At 36.3% G+C, this 21,634-nt stretch overlaps 1 protein-coding gene across 4 annotated transcripts in view; it reads right to left on the reverse strand.

Moving 5' to 3' along the window:
• The window catches only part of ANKS1B (ankyrin repeat and sterile alpha motif domain containing 1B), a gene marked incomplete at both ends in the record, with an annotated part of 409,595 nt that overhangs the window by 204,480 nt on the left and 183,481 nt on the right, over window positions 1-21,634 (reverse strand). For all 4 annotated transcript variants that reach the window (XM_084206425.1, XM_084206426.1, XM_084206424.1 and 1 more), the window contains 2 exons: window positions 2,957-3,029; window positions 4,923-5,503. In XM_084206425.1, the coding sequence (XP_084062551.1) occupies window positions 2,957-3,029; window positions 4,923-5,503 (654 nt within the window). The remainder of the gene's footprint in view (window positions 1-2,956; window positions 3,030-4,922; window positions 5,504-21,634) is intronic.

The following is a 21,634-nucleotide window of genomic DNA, read 5'->3' on the forward strand; positions in this document are numbered from 1 at the left end:
TTACTGGATAAGCTTTTTCCACATATATTCAAGTAAAAACTAAAACCCCTCATATTTATACATAAACTGATGAAGTATTTCAGAATGAAATTATGTGATACCATACCATACTACTTAATTTTTATTCCTAAGCATAGGGCAGATCTTTACCTTTGGTTGTCCTATGTTTAAGGAGAAGCCTGCTAGCAGTGAGAAGTAAGAACTCCTTATTTCCTCCTAGATAACCTATTACTTGGTTATTACTTAGAAAATAATAATGTACTTGAGTATAACATTATAGTAAATCAAGGTGACCCCAGTGGTAGGGAGAAATGATGCATCTGACCGCATTGATATTAGAAGACTAGTTTATTATTATATTATATTATTCTATACTATATTACACTTCATCTAAAGTGAATCTGCACAAGCACCCAACTGCACTGAGCTGCCCAGAATCTTGTGACTGTCTGCTGGCCGACAGTCTGCACACGTGCTTGGCACTGACAGGCTAAGGAAACAAAACCCCATCACTCAGGGTAAAGCATCTTCATACTGCATTCTACTTTGGCACAACACAGGCACAGCAAATGAGATAAGAATGGTTTTGATCACTCTTTTCTCTGCTTCTCTCAGGTTCAGAGAAGGGGAATCCCACATAACATGCTTGATGCATGCAATGCATTTGATTCAATAATAGTTCCCTTTGCTTTGCTGCCTATATTGTGTTTGACTGAGTCTGGAAATAGCCAAAAGGAATGAAAAGTGGAATACATACATGTGAAGCTGCATACATTCAGGTCTATAGTAGAAAAACATGTCTTTATTGCAAGCTGCATGTAAAGCAAAACTGATACAATTTAAGGAAAGAGACCTGTATTTCGATTGATCATAGCTTGATGTCTTAATTAAGAGCAAAATCAAATTATCATCCTAAACTTGCTAAAGACCGTTAAGAAGTTGACAGGAAAGAAAAAAATTGTTTGCGTTCAGAAAGCTGCACACTGAGTAGAAAGCAAGTAAGGACTCAATGTCCACTCTGGGAAAAGAAGCAAAGAGTAGATCTTCTGCCATCTGCAAGAGTTGAAACACTGAATGCCATATTTCTATGTCAAGAAAAATAAGGTATGCAGTAGAAGTGCAAAGCAGCTGATGACAAGAGTTGTAAGGTATTTTCTGATCTTAAAAAGTAGAAAATAAAAAGCAGTGGTCAGTCATGGGAACAGATAGACTAATATTTACATATCACTAAAATATGGACATTTTCAAACATATACTGTTGCTATTGCCTCCATTTCATGGTTTTTACTTGCTCTGCAGCTTCTTACCCTACAGCCAATTTTGCCTTTGGTGCCTGTGTGCTGCTGTGGGAAGCTGACCCTGACTGGATGCCAGGTGCCCAGCAAGCCACTCTATCAACAGAACAGGGCACAGGAGAGAATAAGACAGAAAAAAATCCCTTGGGTCAAGATAAAGGCAGTTTAATATAACAATACAAAAGAAAAGGTCTGTGTGAAACCAAAGGAAAACAAAAGATTTATTCTCTACTTCCTGGTGATATCCAGCTGGTGATATCCAGCCTCCTTCTCCTTTTTCTTAGCTTTTATTGCTGTACAGCCCTGCATGGTATGGAACACTCCTTTGCAGCTTGAGTCAGCTGTCCTGGGTATGCTCCCTCCCAAGGTCTTGCCCACCCTCTCCCCACTGGTGAGGGGGAAATGTTGGAGAGGCAGCCTTGGTGGTGGGTGAGCACCAGGGTGTTTGACAGGTAAACACCTTTCTAGCTACCCATGCAAAGAACTGCGAAGGCTGCTGTGGGAAAGATAACTCCATCTAGAGCAGACCCAGTACAACTACCACGATAAAATATAAGACACAGAAAATCCTGAATTATTTAGAATATCTTCAGAAATTATTCACTGTCTCCTAACGTGGAGTTTGTGAACAGTTCTGCTTTCCAACATTGCAAGTTGCAGAAAGAGCAGACTGCCAGAACAACATACCTTGCATTTCTCATGATATTGCCTCTTACTCTTTTTAGAAAAAAAAATAAGCTGAGTTTGCTTGTTTTATCTGCAGCTATATTTGCATTCAAATCAGTTATTTTCTCTTTATCCTAGATCCCCTTTTCACTGCAAGCTACTGTTAAAATAGCTGTGTCAATTATATTTAATTGATAAGACACAGTTTCATCCTGTATATACGTAATGCTGCATGAAATGGACAGTTGTTCAAATACATCCTTTTCCAAATTTTAAGCGATAAGGTACAAAACATCCTGCCCTACATATAAACCCAATGCAATTTTTACCAGGGATGTACCAGTATAGCTGAGTAACACAGCTTTGCCTCAGGACTAAATTATTTGGACATGTAAGTCAGTTTTCCCTCCATGAGTTAGGGAGAAGACATAATAAAATGCTTTAAAAATTCTTATCAGCATAGCTGCACAGGTTTATGCTGACAGACCAACAGGCTAAGCATGACTTAGGGTTCTTAGTAGCAGAGGTTTTCAAATTTTCCCATCCTTGCTAACACCAGGCACTGTCAGCAACATTTTCAGCCCTGTGCCAAATATTTCTTCAAAGCAGCATTATATAATATAATACTTAAAAAAGTGTCAGCAGTTAATGGAATATATATGCTAGAGTTCCATCATTCCAAACAAAACCTCATCTGAAAAAGACTGTAAAATACCCCCCTAGAAGAAAGGCTTCAATTCAAAGACATTAATGGAGTATTTTTTCTGGTAAGATTTCAAAACAACATTAATGACTCCAATATGCTATTTAAAGCAACAGCTCCAGGACACTGGGCCTAATGCATCTCTAACAGTAAACAACATAGATTCTGTTCATGGTTATTCAAATATCTACAAATTATTTCAACACAGTGGGTTACTTAGCAATGTCATATCCACAGTTTCCCTATAGACAATTACATCAAAATTAAACAACAGTTGCTTGGTTTTCCTTACTTGTAGCGTGATCTTTCATCTCCCCCAGTCCAGTATTAATTCCAGCATCTATTGAACTCATGATTTTATCAATCTACAAAAGAGAGAACAGTGAAACAATTGTGGGATCTCATTTCCAGTATTTTATTTTAGTTTTTCATGCACAGATTTATGGCATTATTGCCCTCATCAGGAAAAAAAAAATCAAAATTATAAAAATGCATAAATCAAAGGTAGACAATTAATTTCTCCACTTTGATTTGGAGACTGCAATTTGATATGCAATTTTGAATGTTAACAAAAACTATGGCTTGGGACTAGTATTTCTTTTTCCCTGGTAGAGTTCCTCACATACTGATGACTCTGGTCATCTAGGTATCACCATTAGTGGTTTATTTAAGCAGTAATATTAATGAATAAAAAAAATATATATTGTATGTTCCCAAGTATTTAAAATACACACAATTAGATCAATTGTTCAATAATATTTCCAGAGAATTTCCTTGCCCCTTTTTCTTTCCATCTGCCCCCAGGGCACTAAATAAGTATGAAACATAATTGTGTCCCCACATACCACAGAACAACATTCTCTGTGAATCAACACTGCACTGATCCCAAAACTTACTAACATGTGTCTAAAGCACATTGAACTTACTAGGTCAAAATCACTGTATCTATTTTATTTTCTGTAAGAACAGGACAAGCCAAAAAGTGAATCAAAAGGTTGCTGTGGACTAAGAAGATTAGTCACTTTACTAAGTTTAATATTAGGACTAGTAGGAAAAGTATGTATTAGTCACTGGTGACAGGAGAAAGTCTGGAAATTATGACAGAATCTGCAGATTGAGCATTCATACTTTATACATAAATATATACATATATATATGGCACTTTTTTACTTTTAAGATCAAACCTTGATGACCATGTAGAAAGTCAAACCTGGACCTGATTCTAATCAGGATTTTACAATAACATATCCAAGTTGTAAAGATCAAAACCTGATATCCTTAGTACATCTTCACTGAGAGAGTATTTCCCTTAAAAAAGTGCCTTAAAATGCCCTATCAAATCAGACATTTAGGTTAGCTTGAAACATTTTCCTAGAAAAATAACTAACCACATAATCAAACTCGTTCTTTCTGAACACAATAGCACCCTGGAGATAGGTGAATTATCCCACTGTAGTAGTTTTAAAGAGAAATTCTCACTTCTTTGTAGGAGCAGCAAAGATCCAAACATTTCAAACTCTTAATTTACCTCAATGAGATGGGTACTTCTGTGCCTATGAAGAACCATTTACATTCTTGAAATTCAGCACAGGAAAAAAAAAGTTAAACATACGGTATCTAAAAATTAATTTAAATTGAATTCTAAACCTAAAATAAAGTCTCTCATATGAGCAAGCATGTGCACTACAAATTCAGTGTGGAAATTTCTGTTAGTAGTCCTGAATTCATTGCTGCTATGAGTATTCCCACTTCACACAGCAGCCAGGTATGTGCCAAGCATTTTGCACATAAGCTATGCACCAGTTAGAGGGTATGATACATAAGAAGGGTTTGTAGAATGCCCAATCAACCCTCTATTGCTGCCATTTTCTCCTGGCTATTGCTGATGGGCACTGTCATGGTGGAAATAATTAGCAAATATGTAAACAATAGGCACAGTTACTAAGGATTTTACCAACATTATTATTGTCAGCGGTGAGGGCTTTAGTAGACAATAATTTCAGTGCCACAAAAAATTGCAGAATTAGTTCTGGTTAACTTCATTCACTAGGGAAACAATAGGCTGTATTGAGTGGGCAGCATTTGAACAGAAATGCTTTGCATTTTGTGCCAGCTGTTGAACTCCCATGCAGTACACTGTGACATTCACGCTGAGGTTTGCAGTGTGGAATATTCGCTTTTCATTTTGTCTCTGAAACCCAAAACAGTAACAGTGTCTCCATAAGACCACAGCACTTAAAAAAAGAAAAAAAACTTACTTCTTCCCACTCTGATGTGAAGGAAGGTGTTCTCTCCGAATTCCCTTTGGAGCACTGTGGCTTTGGCGTGGGTTCACTCCAATTGCTTCTTGCTTTTTTATCATTTGGTGGATGGGTGATAAGATTAGAATCAGATTTTGAAACATTTTTGCATAAATGCATTTCCAGCAAGGTCTTTGGTAAAGATCGTATTCTGCCCAGTGTGCATGCTCGCTCTACGAATCCCCCAGTGGTAATAACCCATTGTTCACTGATCCTTGGTGCACCAACCAGGGTATGATTTTCTGCTGGTTTATTCTTAGTATGAAATATGGTTCTGTTTACAATTGGGGGCTTTTTTTTCTTAACAGGAGGATCGGAGCTGCTCTCTTTCCGTAGCTGTATCTGCTGTGCTGCGCTCTTGCTCAAAATGCTTTTCTCCAGTGGCCCACTGCACAGGTTTACTTTGCTGTACAGCTGCAGTGGATTTTCAGGTGGGTCACATGCAGGTGATGATCCATGAAGTAAACCTGCAAACTGCTCAGCGGGGTGTCCTTCAGGAAGCTCACTTTCAGTGGATGTTTCACCCTGGCTACGTTGCTCTGAAATGAGAGAGAACCTTGTAAACATAAGAGGGTGATAAAATACTGCTAACAAAAAAATCTTTACTCCCCTCAAAATTACCTTTTAATGCTGCTTGGAACATTTTTATGTAAAGAAACAAAAGACAACTATGCCATGAACTGATTTATTATACTCTTAAAAAAACCCCCTTAAATATGACTATTTTATCCTGACTAAAATATCTGATGGTAGAAGGACAGCCAACAATGCTCAGTGCTATATATAAATCCCATGAAAAAACAAATTTATAAGATAAAATAGGCCATTGCTATTCCATCAGCTTGATGATGTCTCTTTTAATTTGCTATTGAGTTGAAATGTGCAAAAATTATATACTTTAGTATGATGAATTAGGTAGGTAGTTTGTAGGTGGTAAAATACATGAAGAACCATTATTGTCACGAGTATTCTTAGTAATTTTTCTTTTCATAGCCATTATAATAATAGTGAATTTACACTATGATGCCTTTTTACTGACAGTCTCTAAGGAATAGATGTGAGTGCTGTTTTTATTTTGCGGAACTTTTGAGAATAGCAATAGTAACCATTGGGAAAAAAGAACACAAAATCAAGTCTTTTCAAACGCACTTAATATGTAACTTAGCACATACATAAACATAAAAAGCAACCACAGAAAAATGCACTGCTATGGCAAGGTTTAGAGTGGATTATTAAAATTTTATGGCTCTTTTTTACATGTGTTGCTGAAAGACCTAGGAGGGGGGGAAAAAAAAAGAGGCCTGAGCTGCCTCACTTAAAGTGTTAGTGTAGTTAACATCACTCTATCAACATGGCATTAAGTCAGCATGTTCTAGTCAGAATAACTGTGTCCCTACTAATGGTCACATCTCTAAAACTACTTTGTTAAAGATAAATAAATCCACCTCATTTCTTCTAGAAGTTGTATGTTCTTGATGGACTCTAACTGTAGGACTGTAAGCACAGCAGTAGCTACCACAAGGAATCGAGCATACCATCATGACATAATGTGCAAAGACATTGAGCAGTTTTCTCCAATTAACTAAAATATCTGCTGGCAAAAAAAAACCCCAATCAAATCTCAAAATATCCTTGCTAAAAGAAAACAGTGCTTGACTTTATGAATGACAGAAGAAAGACTTTGGTGAGTACTTCAAAACTTCATCAACTCTTTTACTAGTCAGCAGCTTAAAAATATAAAACTAAGTGTTTTTCTATATATGATAAAATTCTAATAACCTAAGAAAATATACTTTTCTTCTTTGAGAAACAACTGCCTAGAATATACACTTCAGATATTTTGCAACCAAAAAGATGTGAGGTGTTATGGAGAAAGGTTAAATGTAGGGCATGACAGAGCTTGAGGGATCAATAAACTCAGAAAAATTTGGTTTAGGGGAAAAATTCAGGGGAAAAGGAGGACATGGGGCATTCTCTCTTTGATTTCTGAAAGTTGCAGATTTATACATATGTCTGCAATTTTGAAGGTGAATTCAAAATGAGGAATAAATTATGTAAATAATTAGTGGCTTTGGTGCTTTCCCTTTACATGAAAAACTCAGCAGCTGAGATTTTGCTCCAGATTGAGACATCATTTTTCTACATGGGTAAGAAGCATGTTTGCTCCCACCACAGTCAGAGATCAGATTAATAAAATGAGTGAAATCTATCACTCCCTGTACTCTGTTAACTGGGCTAACCACACTGCCAGTGACTTACGGGAGAGAGCATTCAGTTTGTGTCCCGACACCTTCATGATATATCTGTCATGAACTGAATCCTACTTTGATGTTCCAGACAGGTATCTCACAGCTGTGTATTGAACTCATTGAAAAGATAAATATTTCTGTCAGGACAAGGTAAACCAGGAGGGAATAAATCAAGAAAAACAAAAGCTTACAGAACCTGGATTGCAAGAATTTCACTACTAGCTTTGCTACACCTATGTTACTAAATAGTACTGGCCAATAGCTATGAGGACCTGAAGGAATTACTAGGCTGATGTCCTTTAAGTTAAATTTTCCTTCTCACGACAGAGCTGGTCCATCCAAATGATTACTGGGAATAGTCTCTAGTCTCAGCTGAAACTAGCACTGGGCCTAGGCACTGTCTAGGTGGGTCTATTCAGTATTGGCCCAAAGACTGGCAAAATCCAAACAGTTTATGAGTACAGACTGCCAAGAACCACTGGAATCTCATGCCCTGATTTTGCTCAATTTATTACTGTAAATAAAATAAATTCTTATGGAGAACTCCCATTCCCCTGTGGTCAATTAATATATGTAGTGACCACTAGAAAGTGTGTGTGTGTGTCACTTACTTTCCAGCAGTGTTGCAGTGACAGCATATCAAAACATTAATTCTGGTTGTTTTGATAGTTGATGTGGCAGCAAAGATTCCAAATATGTTGTATGAGCCTTTTTCAGCTTGATCTTTCACAACCCTTACTGTACACATAAGTATATATATTCCACTTTAGGTATAACTTTCATCTTTAAAATACCCACAAAAATTCTTTAAGAAAGTCAGGAAAAATTAAAACAAAGGTTGCTTGTGCACCCATTAGTCTTCTTGTGTGTTAGCAAGCACTCTATTTCACTTTTTATATAATCACTACTAGTTTTCAAAATTGCCCTATTTCACTTAATGTTGAGAATGAAGTTTGCTCAATGAAGAAAAACTCTTCAATATTTCCATAGTATCATAGAACTGTTCAGTTTGGAAAAGGCCTCTAATATCATCAAGTCCAACTGTTAAACCAGCACTGCCTAGTCTAGCACCACCACCACCAATCCATGTCCCTAAGTGTCACATCTTCACACCTTTTAAATATCTTCAGGCATTTATATAAGAGTAGTCTTATTATCTATTTACTGCACAGCATCTAAATTTTTCTTTAACAGCTTCTCAAATTTTTATGATATCCAATATCTAAGAAGTTCACAAATATGAACTCGTATTCTTCTAAGGTAAGACTGTAATGTGATATTATACTAACTTGAAAAATGGGAGATAAGGCACAAGGATATAATGCTGAAAATGCAAAAATGTTTAGGCATTTGATTTGAGATTCCTCAAGATTTTCTTTGTTCAGAGTATTAAACATTTTTAAACACAGAATATTTTTGAGACATGGTCGCTAGTCATTTCAGTAGATCAAAAAAAATCAGCACCCTAATGTGTGAAATTCATCTTTCAAAAACCAAGGAATATGGTTAATTGCTACTTGGATAACCTTTGGTTATTGGCTACTTGGGTAACCTTTGGTCTGTCTTGACCAGAGTAAAAAAAGCCCAGGCAGAGACAGGGAGACTCTTATTAAAGAGACTTTTAGTAAGAGCCTTGTAATTACGTGGCAAAGTAAGCAAAGATCTTACAGCTGAGCAGTGCAAACCACATCTATACTAGGCAACAAAAAAGACTGGGGCTGTCAGAAAAAAAAATCCATGTGGTCATGACAAAGGTTAAGGAGCATTCCATGCTGCACTGCAGCCCTAAAACAGGCTATGCAGAGTGGTGCCATCTGCATCCCTGGACAGTTTCAAGACCTGGTTAGGAAAAGACATGTCTGATCTCATGATGACAGTCCTGCTCCAAAGGGGAGGATGGACTAGAAATCCTCCAGATATCTAACAGTTTAATGAACCAATTGTAATTCTGAACCTTCTGCCTTTTGAACTGATAACTGTTAAGCTTAATGCTCTTTGAATACCAACTTGCATTATTATTTCAGTTTCCTAATGCAGTTAATATTGAATACTTTTATGTTCAGCAAATAAGGAGAACACAGAGATGGACTATAGCATTGCTCTAAATAGTACAGTAGTCTATCACTTCCTGTTGTGTTCTAAAGAAATCACAGAAGGAAAAAATAAACCATACAACAGATAATAATAAAATAATTTCCTAGAGTATGCTTCTCGTCCTTATTCCAAGTCAGTATTTGTTGACCTAAGACCTGAAATGTGAATGTTAAATAAACTCTTCAAACTGCACCATTATCTAAAAATACAGATTCACTGTTCATGGGAATATCCAAGATGTCCATCTCAAGAACTTAAAGAATGAAAAGTTTTACATAGGATAATACCACTAAATAATACCCTTGCTAAAATAGGCAACTTTATAAAAAAAATTAAAATCCTTGCTTTTAATAATTGCCCATCTCTGAGATAGATTTTTTTTTAATTGCTGCATATTTCTGTCATAAATTTAAAGAAAGATGATACTGAAATCAATATTTCTCCTGAGGCTTAGTAGCAATGCAAAAATGTGATATTTTCTATAATATTTTCTATAATATAATAATAGTTTTAAACATATAAAAATAATTCTTGTTTTGAATATTGCTGTGTATTGAAAAAAAAACTCATGCTCTTAAACCATTTACTAATTCTTCATTTTATGTCTTCTTCTTCTTATTATTATTTCAACCAACTTAACTGGCACTAAGAATTTATATAAACAATTACATTACATAGGTCTATGCTCAGTGAACAGCCATTTAATAATGACAGCTTTTTCTTCTCCCAGACATTTGAGTAAGCTTTATGGAAAGGAACTTTAGGAAAGAGGGTGGGGACACAAGAGAACAGGAGAAGTTCAAGCTCAGAAGCATTCAGATTAGAAGTAATTTTTTTTTCTTTTTGCAAGTACATTTATTTTTGTAATTTAAAAAAAAGCCAACAGAAAGACATCTTGCTTCCTTACCAGATACTGCTTTTCTTACCACTTTATCTTTTTACTTGTAAAGAGTATCATAATACCAAAACATAAACAGATGTCATTTCTACAGAAGTTCAGTGTTATTACAAGTGCACGTACAGCTTATCCATCTGAGGATTACTTCTGAAAATCACTGTGATACTGCCATATCTGTGTTACAAGGAAAACATTTACATTTGGAACTACAAATAAATTCAGTTGTGCCATAATCTCAAAGCCACAGATACATATTGCTATTATCACCAGTTTATATACAACCAAACTGGTATTTAGGCAGCAGATTGCAATTCAATCAGCTATTTACTCTCCCACTGATGCACCCCAGCGCAGTTGCTCGTGGTACATATATAGAATTATATGGAATACCATTTCTCACTTTCAGTATTTGAGAGTTATAATTTACAGATGCTTCATCAAGCTCAGATATTTTTTCCTGAATCTGACTCCAAGACTGCAGAGCACATTAAGAAAATCAGAAGCATACTGAATACTGTGCATTTTGCATTCATGTAAAATTGGAAATCGTCTTATTCACATTCGTATCTCAAGAGATTCCATGTTCCTAACTAAAGTACATTCAGGAGAATAACAGTTGTTAATAACACTAATGAAAAGAGCTGTAATAGATAAATTATAATGACAGAGTTAGATCTTTAACAGGCATTGCTGTTGCCATGGCACAATATTTCTAATGTAAAATAAAGATCCACTAGAAAATTGTTCTATAGCTATGGTAACAACTGTATTGTGACATGATTATTCTATTCAACTTCTGTTTTCATTTGATCCAGAAAGATGTTTTTAGCATCACATTTTGCATATGTGTAATATCTGCCCAAAAATGTATTCTCTATTCCCTATTCCCTACATTCAGTTGACTGCTAAAACCAACAGTCAGAACTGAGCAATATTTGGAAACTATCCTCTTATAGAAGGATGGGTAAGCGTATCTCCATAGTAAAGATTGCTTTGCAAACACTAGAATACCCTCAGTAGTGAGGATAGCAATTGCATTGCCAAAGCGATAAAAAAGGGCATGATCAGCAAGAAAAGATGTAAGACCAAGAAAATTCATAGTATTTAAAAACAGAAGTAGCAATATTCAGGAAGACTTTATTTCACACAGCAAACAACATTGTACTCTGACCAAGCTACAGCTCTTTGATGGCAGCACTTCAGCTGCAGATATTTTAGATCAGCCAGAACAATGTTTTCTCACTCAAGTCAAAGTTAGAGCAAGGTACAATGGACCTGGGAGATAGAACAACAAGATTACTAAGCAAGTGGTGAAGACTGTGGGCTTCTACTGTCACCAGCAACAACACAGAAGAGGAGCAATAGTGTCCAGCCAGACTGCAGTTTCTTCTTCTGGTTATTCCTTAATCTAGAGAAACCACCAAAAAATGGTTGGCAAGGTCGCTGTTGATGGTCTCCAGACTCTGTGCCCAGGTTCCAACACTGCCAGCTTCTCAAAACCATTCCCTTAGAAATCACAGCAAGAGTCTCTGTGGGTTGGGAGTTTGCTCTCATAAGCTTCAGAACTGCCAATTCATCCCCCAGCGTCACAGTCTGCACTTGACTCTGTACTGAGGGATTTTACTGCCTCATTGTCTCTACCTTCATCGTTTCCCTATGACCCATCAGGAAATGAAAAGATGAGAAAGATTTTCAGGGAAAAAGATGGGAGTTTCCTGAACATTGCTTGCCAGCATCTGACGAAGAAAAAAAGCTTTGGGTGAGGAAGGATATTAGACAGTTATTACCGCTAATTCCAACCACATTATAATGCCTAAATATAGTCCTTCCCCAAATTTTCAGCAATAGCAGTGTGATCTGGTACAAATAGAGTGAATTTTAGCTCTTATTGAGCTGTTTTGTCCCTTCTGCACATCTTCAGGTTTTTTTGGTACATGTATATTCTGTATTCGAGGAGGACATAAATGTAATTTTCATGATCACATAAAGGGTTAACCTTTTACTGCAAAATTCAACACAGACAAAAATAAAGAGCTGCAGCTGCCACCTCCATAATGCCGTTTCCATGAGGATTTCTTTCTATGTGACTATATAAGGCTTGGTTCCTAGACATCTTAAAGACAGACAGGCTCTCATGAGCCATCACATTTTACAGCACAAAATTCTGCCTTATGCCTGCACATCAAAATAAGGATTCTTCAGAAAAATAACATGCAAACATTTTTATGGACTAAACATATCAGACTGATAAAATAATGGGCAACATCCCTCAGGTGAAACGCTGGACAAATTCAACACTCACATTCAAGCTAAAATTCTGCTGGAATGCTTCAGCTTTGCAATGCAGCAAAGCAAAAAGAAATCCTCTCAGTGTGTCTGTGACTTTTAGTGAATGTTTCATAAGAAATTCTGAGAGGTGAATGGCAATGGATGTAAAATGTAATTCTGCAGAGAGATCACATATAACCACATCGAGAAATTCTGTGGGGATCTCTTTTTTCAGCAGAAAGCAGTTGAGGGGGCTGTGGCTGTGCTCAGAAAGTACATGTTAATTTGACAATATAGTACGGCAGGGCAGAGTAATACAACAGGAAAACTTGGTGACACTTAATAACTAAAATCAGTGCAAAGGAATATCAATGTGATAGATGAGCTCTTGAAATCATATTCTTTGGTTGAAAACTGTAAAAAAACCCTGTTACATGTTCCACTCCTGGTATTTCACACATCACATGTAAAGAAGGAATGACAAATTCCTCCACCAAGTGGGAACAAAACTTATGACATACAAGGCAAAAGAAACTGTAAGAAATAGTGGATGGTTCTCAGAATAATGTTTCTAAAAGGAGACATTGCACAACAGTTTTGTTTAAAAGGAATTATTTGCCCTAGCAACAACTCAGTTTCCCCCAGCATGAAACAAGACCAGAAAGTAAAGAAAGTGTATGTTCTGCCATTTGCACTGACCATACATTTCTCTTTTCTAACCTCAATATAGACTACATTTCTGATCAGAGCAGTATTTTTAAGATATTTCAGCTTGCCTCTTTCCTTATTCCACATACAAGATCATCTGTGCTCTTTTCCCACTTATGTTTCAAATCCAGAAAGGAAAGGAATTGTGGTTTTCATAAGAAATAATGTAAAATAAAGGCACCCTACCCCAGTTTTTGCTAAATCTGTTAGGTTGTAGGGACAAAAAAGTGTACAAAAATTAAGAATGCATAGAAAATATCTCTGGCTGTAGAATGAAATTTCAGTTCTACATATAGGTACATATACAGTCATGGAAAATTACATTCAGATTTTCAACTCTGTCTGGAACATTCACTGAAATTTTACATAATTGCTTACATGTGACGGTATTGAAACTAATCATTAAAAATCATAGTCTTTTAGCAAGCTTGCAGCTCACCACATTTTGTAGTTATAAATACTAACTGGGGAAAATGAGAGAATAAAAACCAAATTTACTATATTTACTTTCTCCAAATGATTTATTTGGGGGTTGCAAATGTGAGAGGATAACCATTTAAATTCTTTTGAAAAGTATTTACGAAACATAAACGATCTTAAAAAAAAATGACACAATAATGTGCAAAATAATTTATCTAAGAATAATAACTTTCTAGGCATATTTAATATCTCTAAAAGTTGTTTACTTTTCACAAGTAACTGTATTTACTTTAAAAAGCAATATTACACACAGGATACTTAAAAGAAGATGTGAAACAAAGAGCAGAGATTCAGGTGGCTAAATGCAGACACATACGGCTATTTTATACACTACAGGGTATCCAAAGTGACTGCAATGGCTGACAGGTGTGACACACAACTTAGAAACCTTTGTCTTTCTGGTGAAACAGCAAGAGGTCAGAAACAGTGTTTGTAATATCCAGCTTGGTCTAGACACCTGGTTTGGCGCTAGAATTGTTTCTTAGAGATCAAATGCTAGCAGAAAAGGAGTACTGAGGGTAGATGTAGAAAATACATCTCAAAGAATCCTTTACAGTATAATAAATAATTTCATGTGTGCATATACTCCATTTCAGATGACTTATATACACTTACTTTAAATAGGAACTGAAAACTTGTTACTATTGTAAGTAATGATTGTTGATACTTCTACCAAAATAGCCATCAAGTTAAGAGTCCAGAACACCTGAGTACCACAGAACATGAAAGGCTGGCTGATAACAAGTCAGCTCCAAAATATCAGTTTATGATATTTTGGAAATGTATGTGCATTTGGAACATGAAATTAACCTGCTTTTAATTAACTATGACTGCTAGGGGAGTAGCATAGTTAGCAATCAATGTGTAGCTTTTTTTAAGCTACTAGGATGCTGAAAAGCACTTCTCAATTTTAGATACAGTTAAAGGAAAAACGAGCATTAGACTACACTTGCTCAGACATGGAAGAGTGGTGAGTGGTGTTGGAAGACAATTACAAACTTTCATGCTGCACCACAAATGACACTTTACAGAGCTCTCTTACGATGCAAATACAACCAAATAAACAAAAATGTTATCATGAAAAACTGTATGAATCATCAGCTAGTTGCAGGACAGAAGCTCCCACAGAGACTGAGAGGCACAATTTAACACAATTAAAACCCCTCTTACACAACAATCTGGAAAGTCACGCAACACAAATGCTACACATAGAAACTCTGAATAATTTACTTTCGGTTAGGATCACATAGGAGTTAAGAGGACAGAGTTTCACCTACTGAATAGCTGCAGCAACAGAGTACATTACCACCCACCCCACTGCTCTTCAAACAGACGGTATCACTGAGCAGCTCCAGGGCCAGAGCTGACTGTAAGAATGGCTAATCTGTTTATAGGGCTAATCAGCTGCCCCAGTTCAGGCAGACTGGTTGAATTCACCTGGTTTATTTTGTTTGAGCTGGATTAAAAGTTCTCCCAGAAAACCTTCTGCTGAAGCCACATCTGGGGACATTCTATGAAAGAAGTCCAATGACACAGAGGTGCTGGTCACACCTTCAGCGACTTCCATGGAACTCTGCCATCCAAGATAGGACGATACTCTCTGTGAAGAAGGGTCAGCTGTTCTCTCTGAAACACATAGGCAGATATCCCCCAAAGGCACCAAACAGCCCTTCTTTTCAAATATGGTACACCTACTAAAATTAATGTTTTCTTAACTAGGGATAATAATGTGCATGACGTTAATAAACGTCACAAGGTCTAATAAAGAGGACTTCTTTATCAAGCTAAAAGCACTATAATGGTACAGCTTTCAAAAACATCCTCCAGACCAGTAGAAATCCGTATATAAGTTTGTTTAAGAGTCCAGAAACTGTAAATAGGAAAACAGAAACTCAGTCTAAGGGATCAGAAAATAGACTAGTATATGTGGGAATGCTACCATTCTAGTCCCATAATTTATAGTCCAGATTCTGTTCAGGTAACAGTCTGATCAGAATACCAGGAATAATAGATGGTAGAAAACTCTTCTTTACCAAATAACTTCATACAGTCATTGGCACAACTTTAATAAGTAAATAAAACTTCTTATGTAATTATATACTTTAGATTTGGAAAACACCTTTTTTGATCATATGTTATTTACTTCTCATCTACAATGCTTCAAGACAGGTGGTAACAAGTTCTTTAGGGCCTTAAACCAGATACATCTGAAGAAAGGCAGACCTAGAATTTTATTATTGCTTAATTCTGCTCTAATTTATTTATCTTACACTTGGTATCATCAGTAATTTTATTTACCTGTAAACTAAGGCCTCAAACCAGGCAGATCTGATCCTTCTATCATTTATGTATTTCTGCTATTTAAGCAAGTGTGCTTACATTTCACCTGAGGAGACAACGGATCACTGAGATCTTGTTTTGTACATATGTAGGTGGGAAGAATCTCCATCAACAGGGAAGTTCCTTGTAAAAAGCAAGGTGAAGAAATATAACAAGTTGTCTAATTTACCAAACATACCCATGAGAAATGAGAGTGCAGAAGTAGTTTGTTATGTCAATCATAAGTAACAAATTATTGCAGAAACAATATTTTGATTGTTTTAATTAGCACATTCTTCATTTGGAATAAACTGGAAATCAGATTATCATGGCCCCCTGAGAAATTTAAAACATGTCCTTTTTACTCTCTTTCTAAAAGCAAACAAAAGCATGACTAGCAGCTCAACATATGAGATACCAGAAAAAAAAATCTGCAGATTATTTCTTTTTCTAAATTTTATTGTTAAAATAACAAGAAATTACCCTGAAAAAAATTTAATCACTCTTCTTATTAAAAGTGGGCACACACCTTTTTCTTTTTAAGAATAGGAAAGAGAGAAAAGAAAGGAAGGCAGAGAGAGAAGAGGAGGAAAGAAAGAAGCCATTCTGATGACCACAGACAGTAAAACCAAAATATCTTGATTAGACTTTCAAATTACAATTGTTCCCAAAAAGAACTTTTTTGAACGTGCAATGTGGTTTTATGTTTTGGGGTTTTTTTTTTGGTTTTTTTTTTGTTTGGTTTTGTTTTGGTTTTTTTTTTTTTTTTAATTAGCTAGTAAAAATCTCATGAAGACACAAAGACAAAATGTCAAATCTTTAGACAACGCTTGTTTCCTGAAATCATTTTTATGGAAGCACCAATAATGAAGCACAGTAAAAAAAAGCAAAGATGGTCCCACCTGGAATAGGTTGCCTTGAATTTTATAGTGTTTTTAGCATTTCACATTAAGTTAGATAATTATCCCTCCTATCTGCACCAACCTAAATGAAAGCAGCCTGGTGATGGTGTTGGGAAAAAATGACATGCATTAGTTATTTCCAAGGAGAATGACAACAGTTCTTAAATGAACAGGGAGTCAACTACCAAATGGGACATGGATACTGGCCTCTTTCTAGCCCAGTTAACAGATAAGTGAATTTTCTTCAAGTCTTTAGATGGAAAAGAAGGCAATATGCTGTTAAAATCTTCTCTGCTCAGAGAATTCATGGCAGGGCAGAATTCAAAGTAATTGAGAAAGCTACAGTACTGGTAAACAAAGAATAAATCTGCACAGAGGAAAGAGACATACATACTTATTTTTTTGAAAGCAGCTTCGTTTCTTCTAAGCATAACTTGAACAAATTTTTAAAAAACCCAAAAGCCATCTACACATATATGAGGATATACTATGTGTTTTCAAACCAAAATTAACTCCACTGATATGAACATTGATGAGTGAAGTTTAAAAGTAAATTTAAAGTGAAACCTAAGTTCACCACACAGTCAGACTAGCAATATGAAGACTAAAATCTGTCATTTGTAATTGCTTTCAAATTCTCTAATCAATCTGAATTTCAATTTTTTTTGTCATTTGATAGAATCCCAAGACATGCAGTAATCATCACAGAGAAGTACAGAAATTTCAATCAAAATAAGTGCCTTAAAAATGTCATTTTTCTCCTACATCAGGTAAACCACAATTTCTACTGGAGCAAACACAGCGATGTTTATCACACCAAAGACAAAGTTTCAGAATTTCCAAGGTCTGATTTTTTTTGCCAGTTTCTGAAGTCAATTAGTTGAGGAAGACTATAATAAGGAAAGACAATCACTCTTATATGATTTTACTTCACAGTCCTCGGGTGAAGGGCGGCAGAGTGCTAATCCTATAAGAACTCCTGTGGGAAAGTAAGAATTCTGAACTTTGTGGTATGAGTTCTTAATGCATCTCGGCAGTTTGAGAGACTGAACCATAGAAAGTAAAAATATTTCATCTTCATTCTGGGGATGGAAGTACTGCTACGCACCAAGATGTGAGAGGTCCACTTTGGTGAAACCCTACCTGGATCCAGCTCTGGAGTCCTCAGTACAGGAAAAGTATGGATGAATTGGAGTGGGTGCAGAGGAGGGCCCCCAAAACAATCAGAGAGGTGGAACGCCTCTCCCATGAAGACAGGCTGAGAAAGTTGGGTTCTTTAGCCTGGAGAAGACTGAGTGAAGACATTATTGTGGCCTTTCAATAATTAAATGGGGATTAGAAGAAAGATGGGGACAGAAATTTTAGTACAACCTGTAGCAATAGGTCAGGGGGTAATGGTTTTCAACTAAAAGAAGGCATATTCAGACTAGATATAAAGAAATAGTCTTTTACAATGGGTGTGGTGAAACACTAGAACATGTTTCCCAGAGAGGTGGTGGATGCCTCACTGCTAGAAACATTTGAGGCCAGTCTGGATGGGGTTTTCACCTGGTCTAGTAGATGTCCCAGCACATGGCACAGGTGTCCGACTGGATGACCTTTAAAGCCACCTTCCAACCCAAACTGTTCTATGAATTTTAAAGTTAGGCATCAGACAAAAGTTCCCGGCTGATTAAAGTGGACCAGAGCTTAAGGCAGTGCTGGCCTTTCTTCTTCTGGTGTGGTACAATGACTTTTGGGAAAACACAGCAGTTGGAACACAAAAGAATGAATTTAGGGTCAGGCAGTACCATTTCCATTTGCCCTGCACATAAGAGCATAGAATAACGAGGTTCACCTCCCCTGAATACATCTAACACTGAGACACTAAATATGGAGATCAGATTTCAGTTTTATTATGGGATATTTCTTTTGCAAATTAGTATTTGTTGAAGTATTTTAAAAAGGCAAAGCTCCTACAAACTCATTTTATTTCTATTTCACATTGTAGTCATATATGGAATATACAAAAAGGCTGCTTGAAGATAAGTGAAAAAGAAACCAGAAAAAAAGGAGAAAACTTAAAAGAAGAGCTGCAATACTAGAAAGATTAAAAATATTCTAGAAGAGTAAGCAAGAGAATGAGAGTGGGAAAACACAGAAGCAGAAGTCAAGGGTGAATATTAATTATACATATAGAGATATACATATTAATAGTTCTATATGGTTATATATATATTAATAGTTCCAAGGGAGCTCTCACCAGAACTGCACTACTCGACAAGGGCTTTCAGTCTTCTTGCTACATCTGTCTCTCCTGTCAAGAAACTCCTTTGATCAAAATACTGAAATTAGACCTCTCTGTCTTTCACTTCTGCTATGTTCCTTGCCTATATTATCACAGCCGCATCAACTCTAAATTACTGCCCAGGTACAAGCTGAGGTTTTCAAGTATTTGTTGAGTGAACAGTACTTAGTTTCCTGTTTCTTTATAAATTAAGAGAATTGCAGGGAGTTTTAATTTTTACTGTGCATCTTGCCTGAAGTCAATCATATTTAAATGCAACTTTTCTTACACAAATAACAATGACATTATTTTCTGTATTACATTTTATTTTCCTACTTTAATTAAACCTATAGATTTGTCATTGACAATTTCTGGACTAAGTCATAATAATTTTCTCTGTATCACATCACAATCATGACAATCATGGGAAAACTTAAGACAAAATCAAGGAGAAATTTACAGTAGCTAAAGCACCTTTGAAAAGCTGTATGTTGACTCAAAATAAACAGAATAACCCCAAATACCTTTTAGTTATTCATTTCAGATGAGGTTTTTTTTTGATAACTTAATTTTGACAGATGTCTTTATTATTTTTTTTTTAATTAAAGCTTCCTCACATGTTTAGCTCTGCCACAGTGAGTTTCTTAACATATTCCATATTCACTCAGCAATCCTTTCATCTATGCCATGTGGGAAGCATAGCCATGCTGTTCTGAGTTGTAAACCAGGTTGTAAAGTCAAGGCTATTGCTAAGCAAAGATAGCCTTCAGTCATGAAGGCAGAATTTTGTCAATGTCAGCAGACACCTTCTCAGTCCTTATACACTTATTTCTTTGGTGTGCAGTCTTATACATGGCACATGTTATGACTCCTGAAGGAGGATTAGTGTATTCCTGGCCCTCAGATCAAAGAGATAAAAGTCTGATGTCCCAAGTGTTTTCTTCAGTCACTGTAATTTTCCAGAACAATTTGAAAACAAAGAACCTACATCCCAAACCAAATGAAAGAGTATGAAGCTGAAAGCTGGAAGCCAAGCTTCGGGCGTAGTGGGAGTAGGTACCAAGATCATACCTGATTCCTGGACTAACACAAGGAAAAGTCACCACCTTGGGAGAATTCCAATAAAATCTGAAAAACTAAGGGCAGAGGAGGCAGAGTTCAACCAGACAAGTGAAAAGAAGATAGAAGGGGTCAAAGAGAAGAAACAGAATACTGAAAGTATTTTTAGCCTGTTTCATGAAACTATTCCTTTCTTCCAAAACAAAAATTTAAAATCCCAAACACGCATGCCCATTTCTACACAGACTTGTATTTGCCATCACAGGTATTGTAAATTGGAAGCTACCAATATACACACACAAAATGTAGTTTTCCTTCTGCTAACTTTAGAGAGAGAGCCCTAAGCTAAAAATGTAAAGTTTCATTCTAAATCCTCATGAGATCACAAACATATTCATGGAGATTGTACACCTAAGAAAAGGATTGGGATGGAGGGAAAAAAGGAAAATAGCTTAAGCAGGTAAAGAAGTCATTGGGATCTATCACTTTAAAGAATATTACAAAAACTTAACATGAATTTCAGCCGTTTCACTATACCTTTCATCTTTTTGACAAAAAGTTTATTTGATGAGCTAGGAAATTATGTAGCCTGTCAACTGCATTCTTCAGAAAACAGAAACACTGCTTATATGCAGATCCAATGTTGGTGATAGAGCACAAGAAAAGTTTGGAAGTGTTATGGATGAGATTGTTATTGTTCTGCTTCTTCTACTACTCCAAAGCCAGGTAATACAATTAGGCTCCCACATGCTCTTAAATTAGACATGTGAATGAGACAGACTTCTCCCTCGGTTTCACATATAAACACCACGATTGGTTCGGAAGCATTACCCACAACTGAGTGCTAATCCCTTACACACCCTCAACCCCACTAAATCATACTAACATAAGGATGGCACACAGAGCCCCTACTGGGGAACTCTCAATGGCATCAGGAACACTTAACTGACAGCTGTGATCCTAGAGACACCAAGAACAATTTTTTAGCTGTAGTAGATCATCTCTCACATCCCACTCCAGTGACACAGCTGGCAGTGTCATCGGCCACATCGCTACGTCTCCAGTGGCCTCCAAGCAATTGCTGCTCATAATCCTGTCTCCACCCCAAAGCTTTCCATCTTCTTACAAAAGAAATTACCTTCCCACAATTTCAGTGGGAATACTGCAGATCTGTCAGTAAGTACATGGTAATTTTTATTTTTTTTCATAAATCTGCCATCATGACAAATTTCCACTCTCCTAATTAAAAAGTAGTTTTCAAGGTAACAACTCTTTACTTGAGGATGTGAGAATGCAATGGTGCTTTTTGGAAGATGATTTTGCACATGTGACACAGACTAGCTGAATAATAATAATAATACTGATTCAACTACATTCACCAATATGAAGCCATTTTGTGTTGACTTTTTTTTTCACAGCAGAACATT

This window comes from Fringilla coelebs (genome assembly GCF_963513975.1).
Source record: "Fringilla coelebs genome assembly, chromosome: 5".
Lineage (NCBI taxonomy): Eukaryota > Metazoa > Chordata > Aves > Passeriformes > Fringillidae > Fringilla > Fringilla coelebs.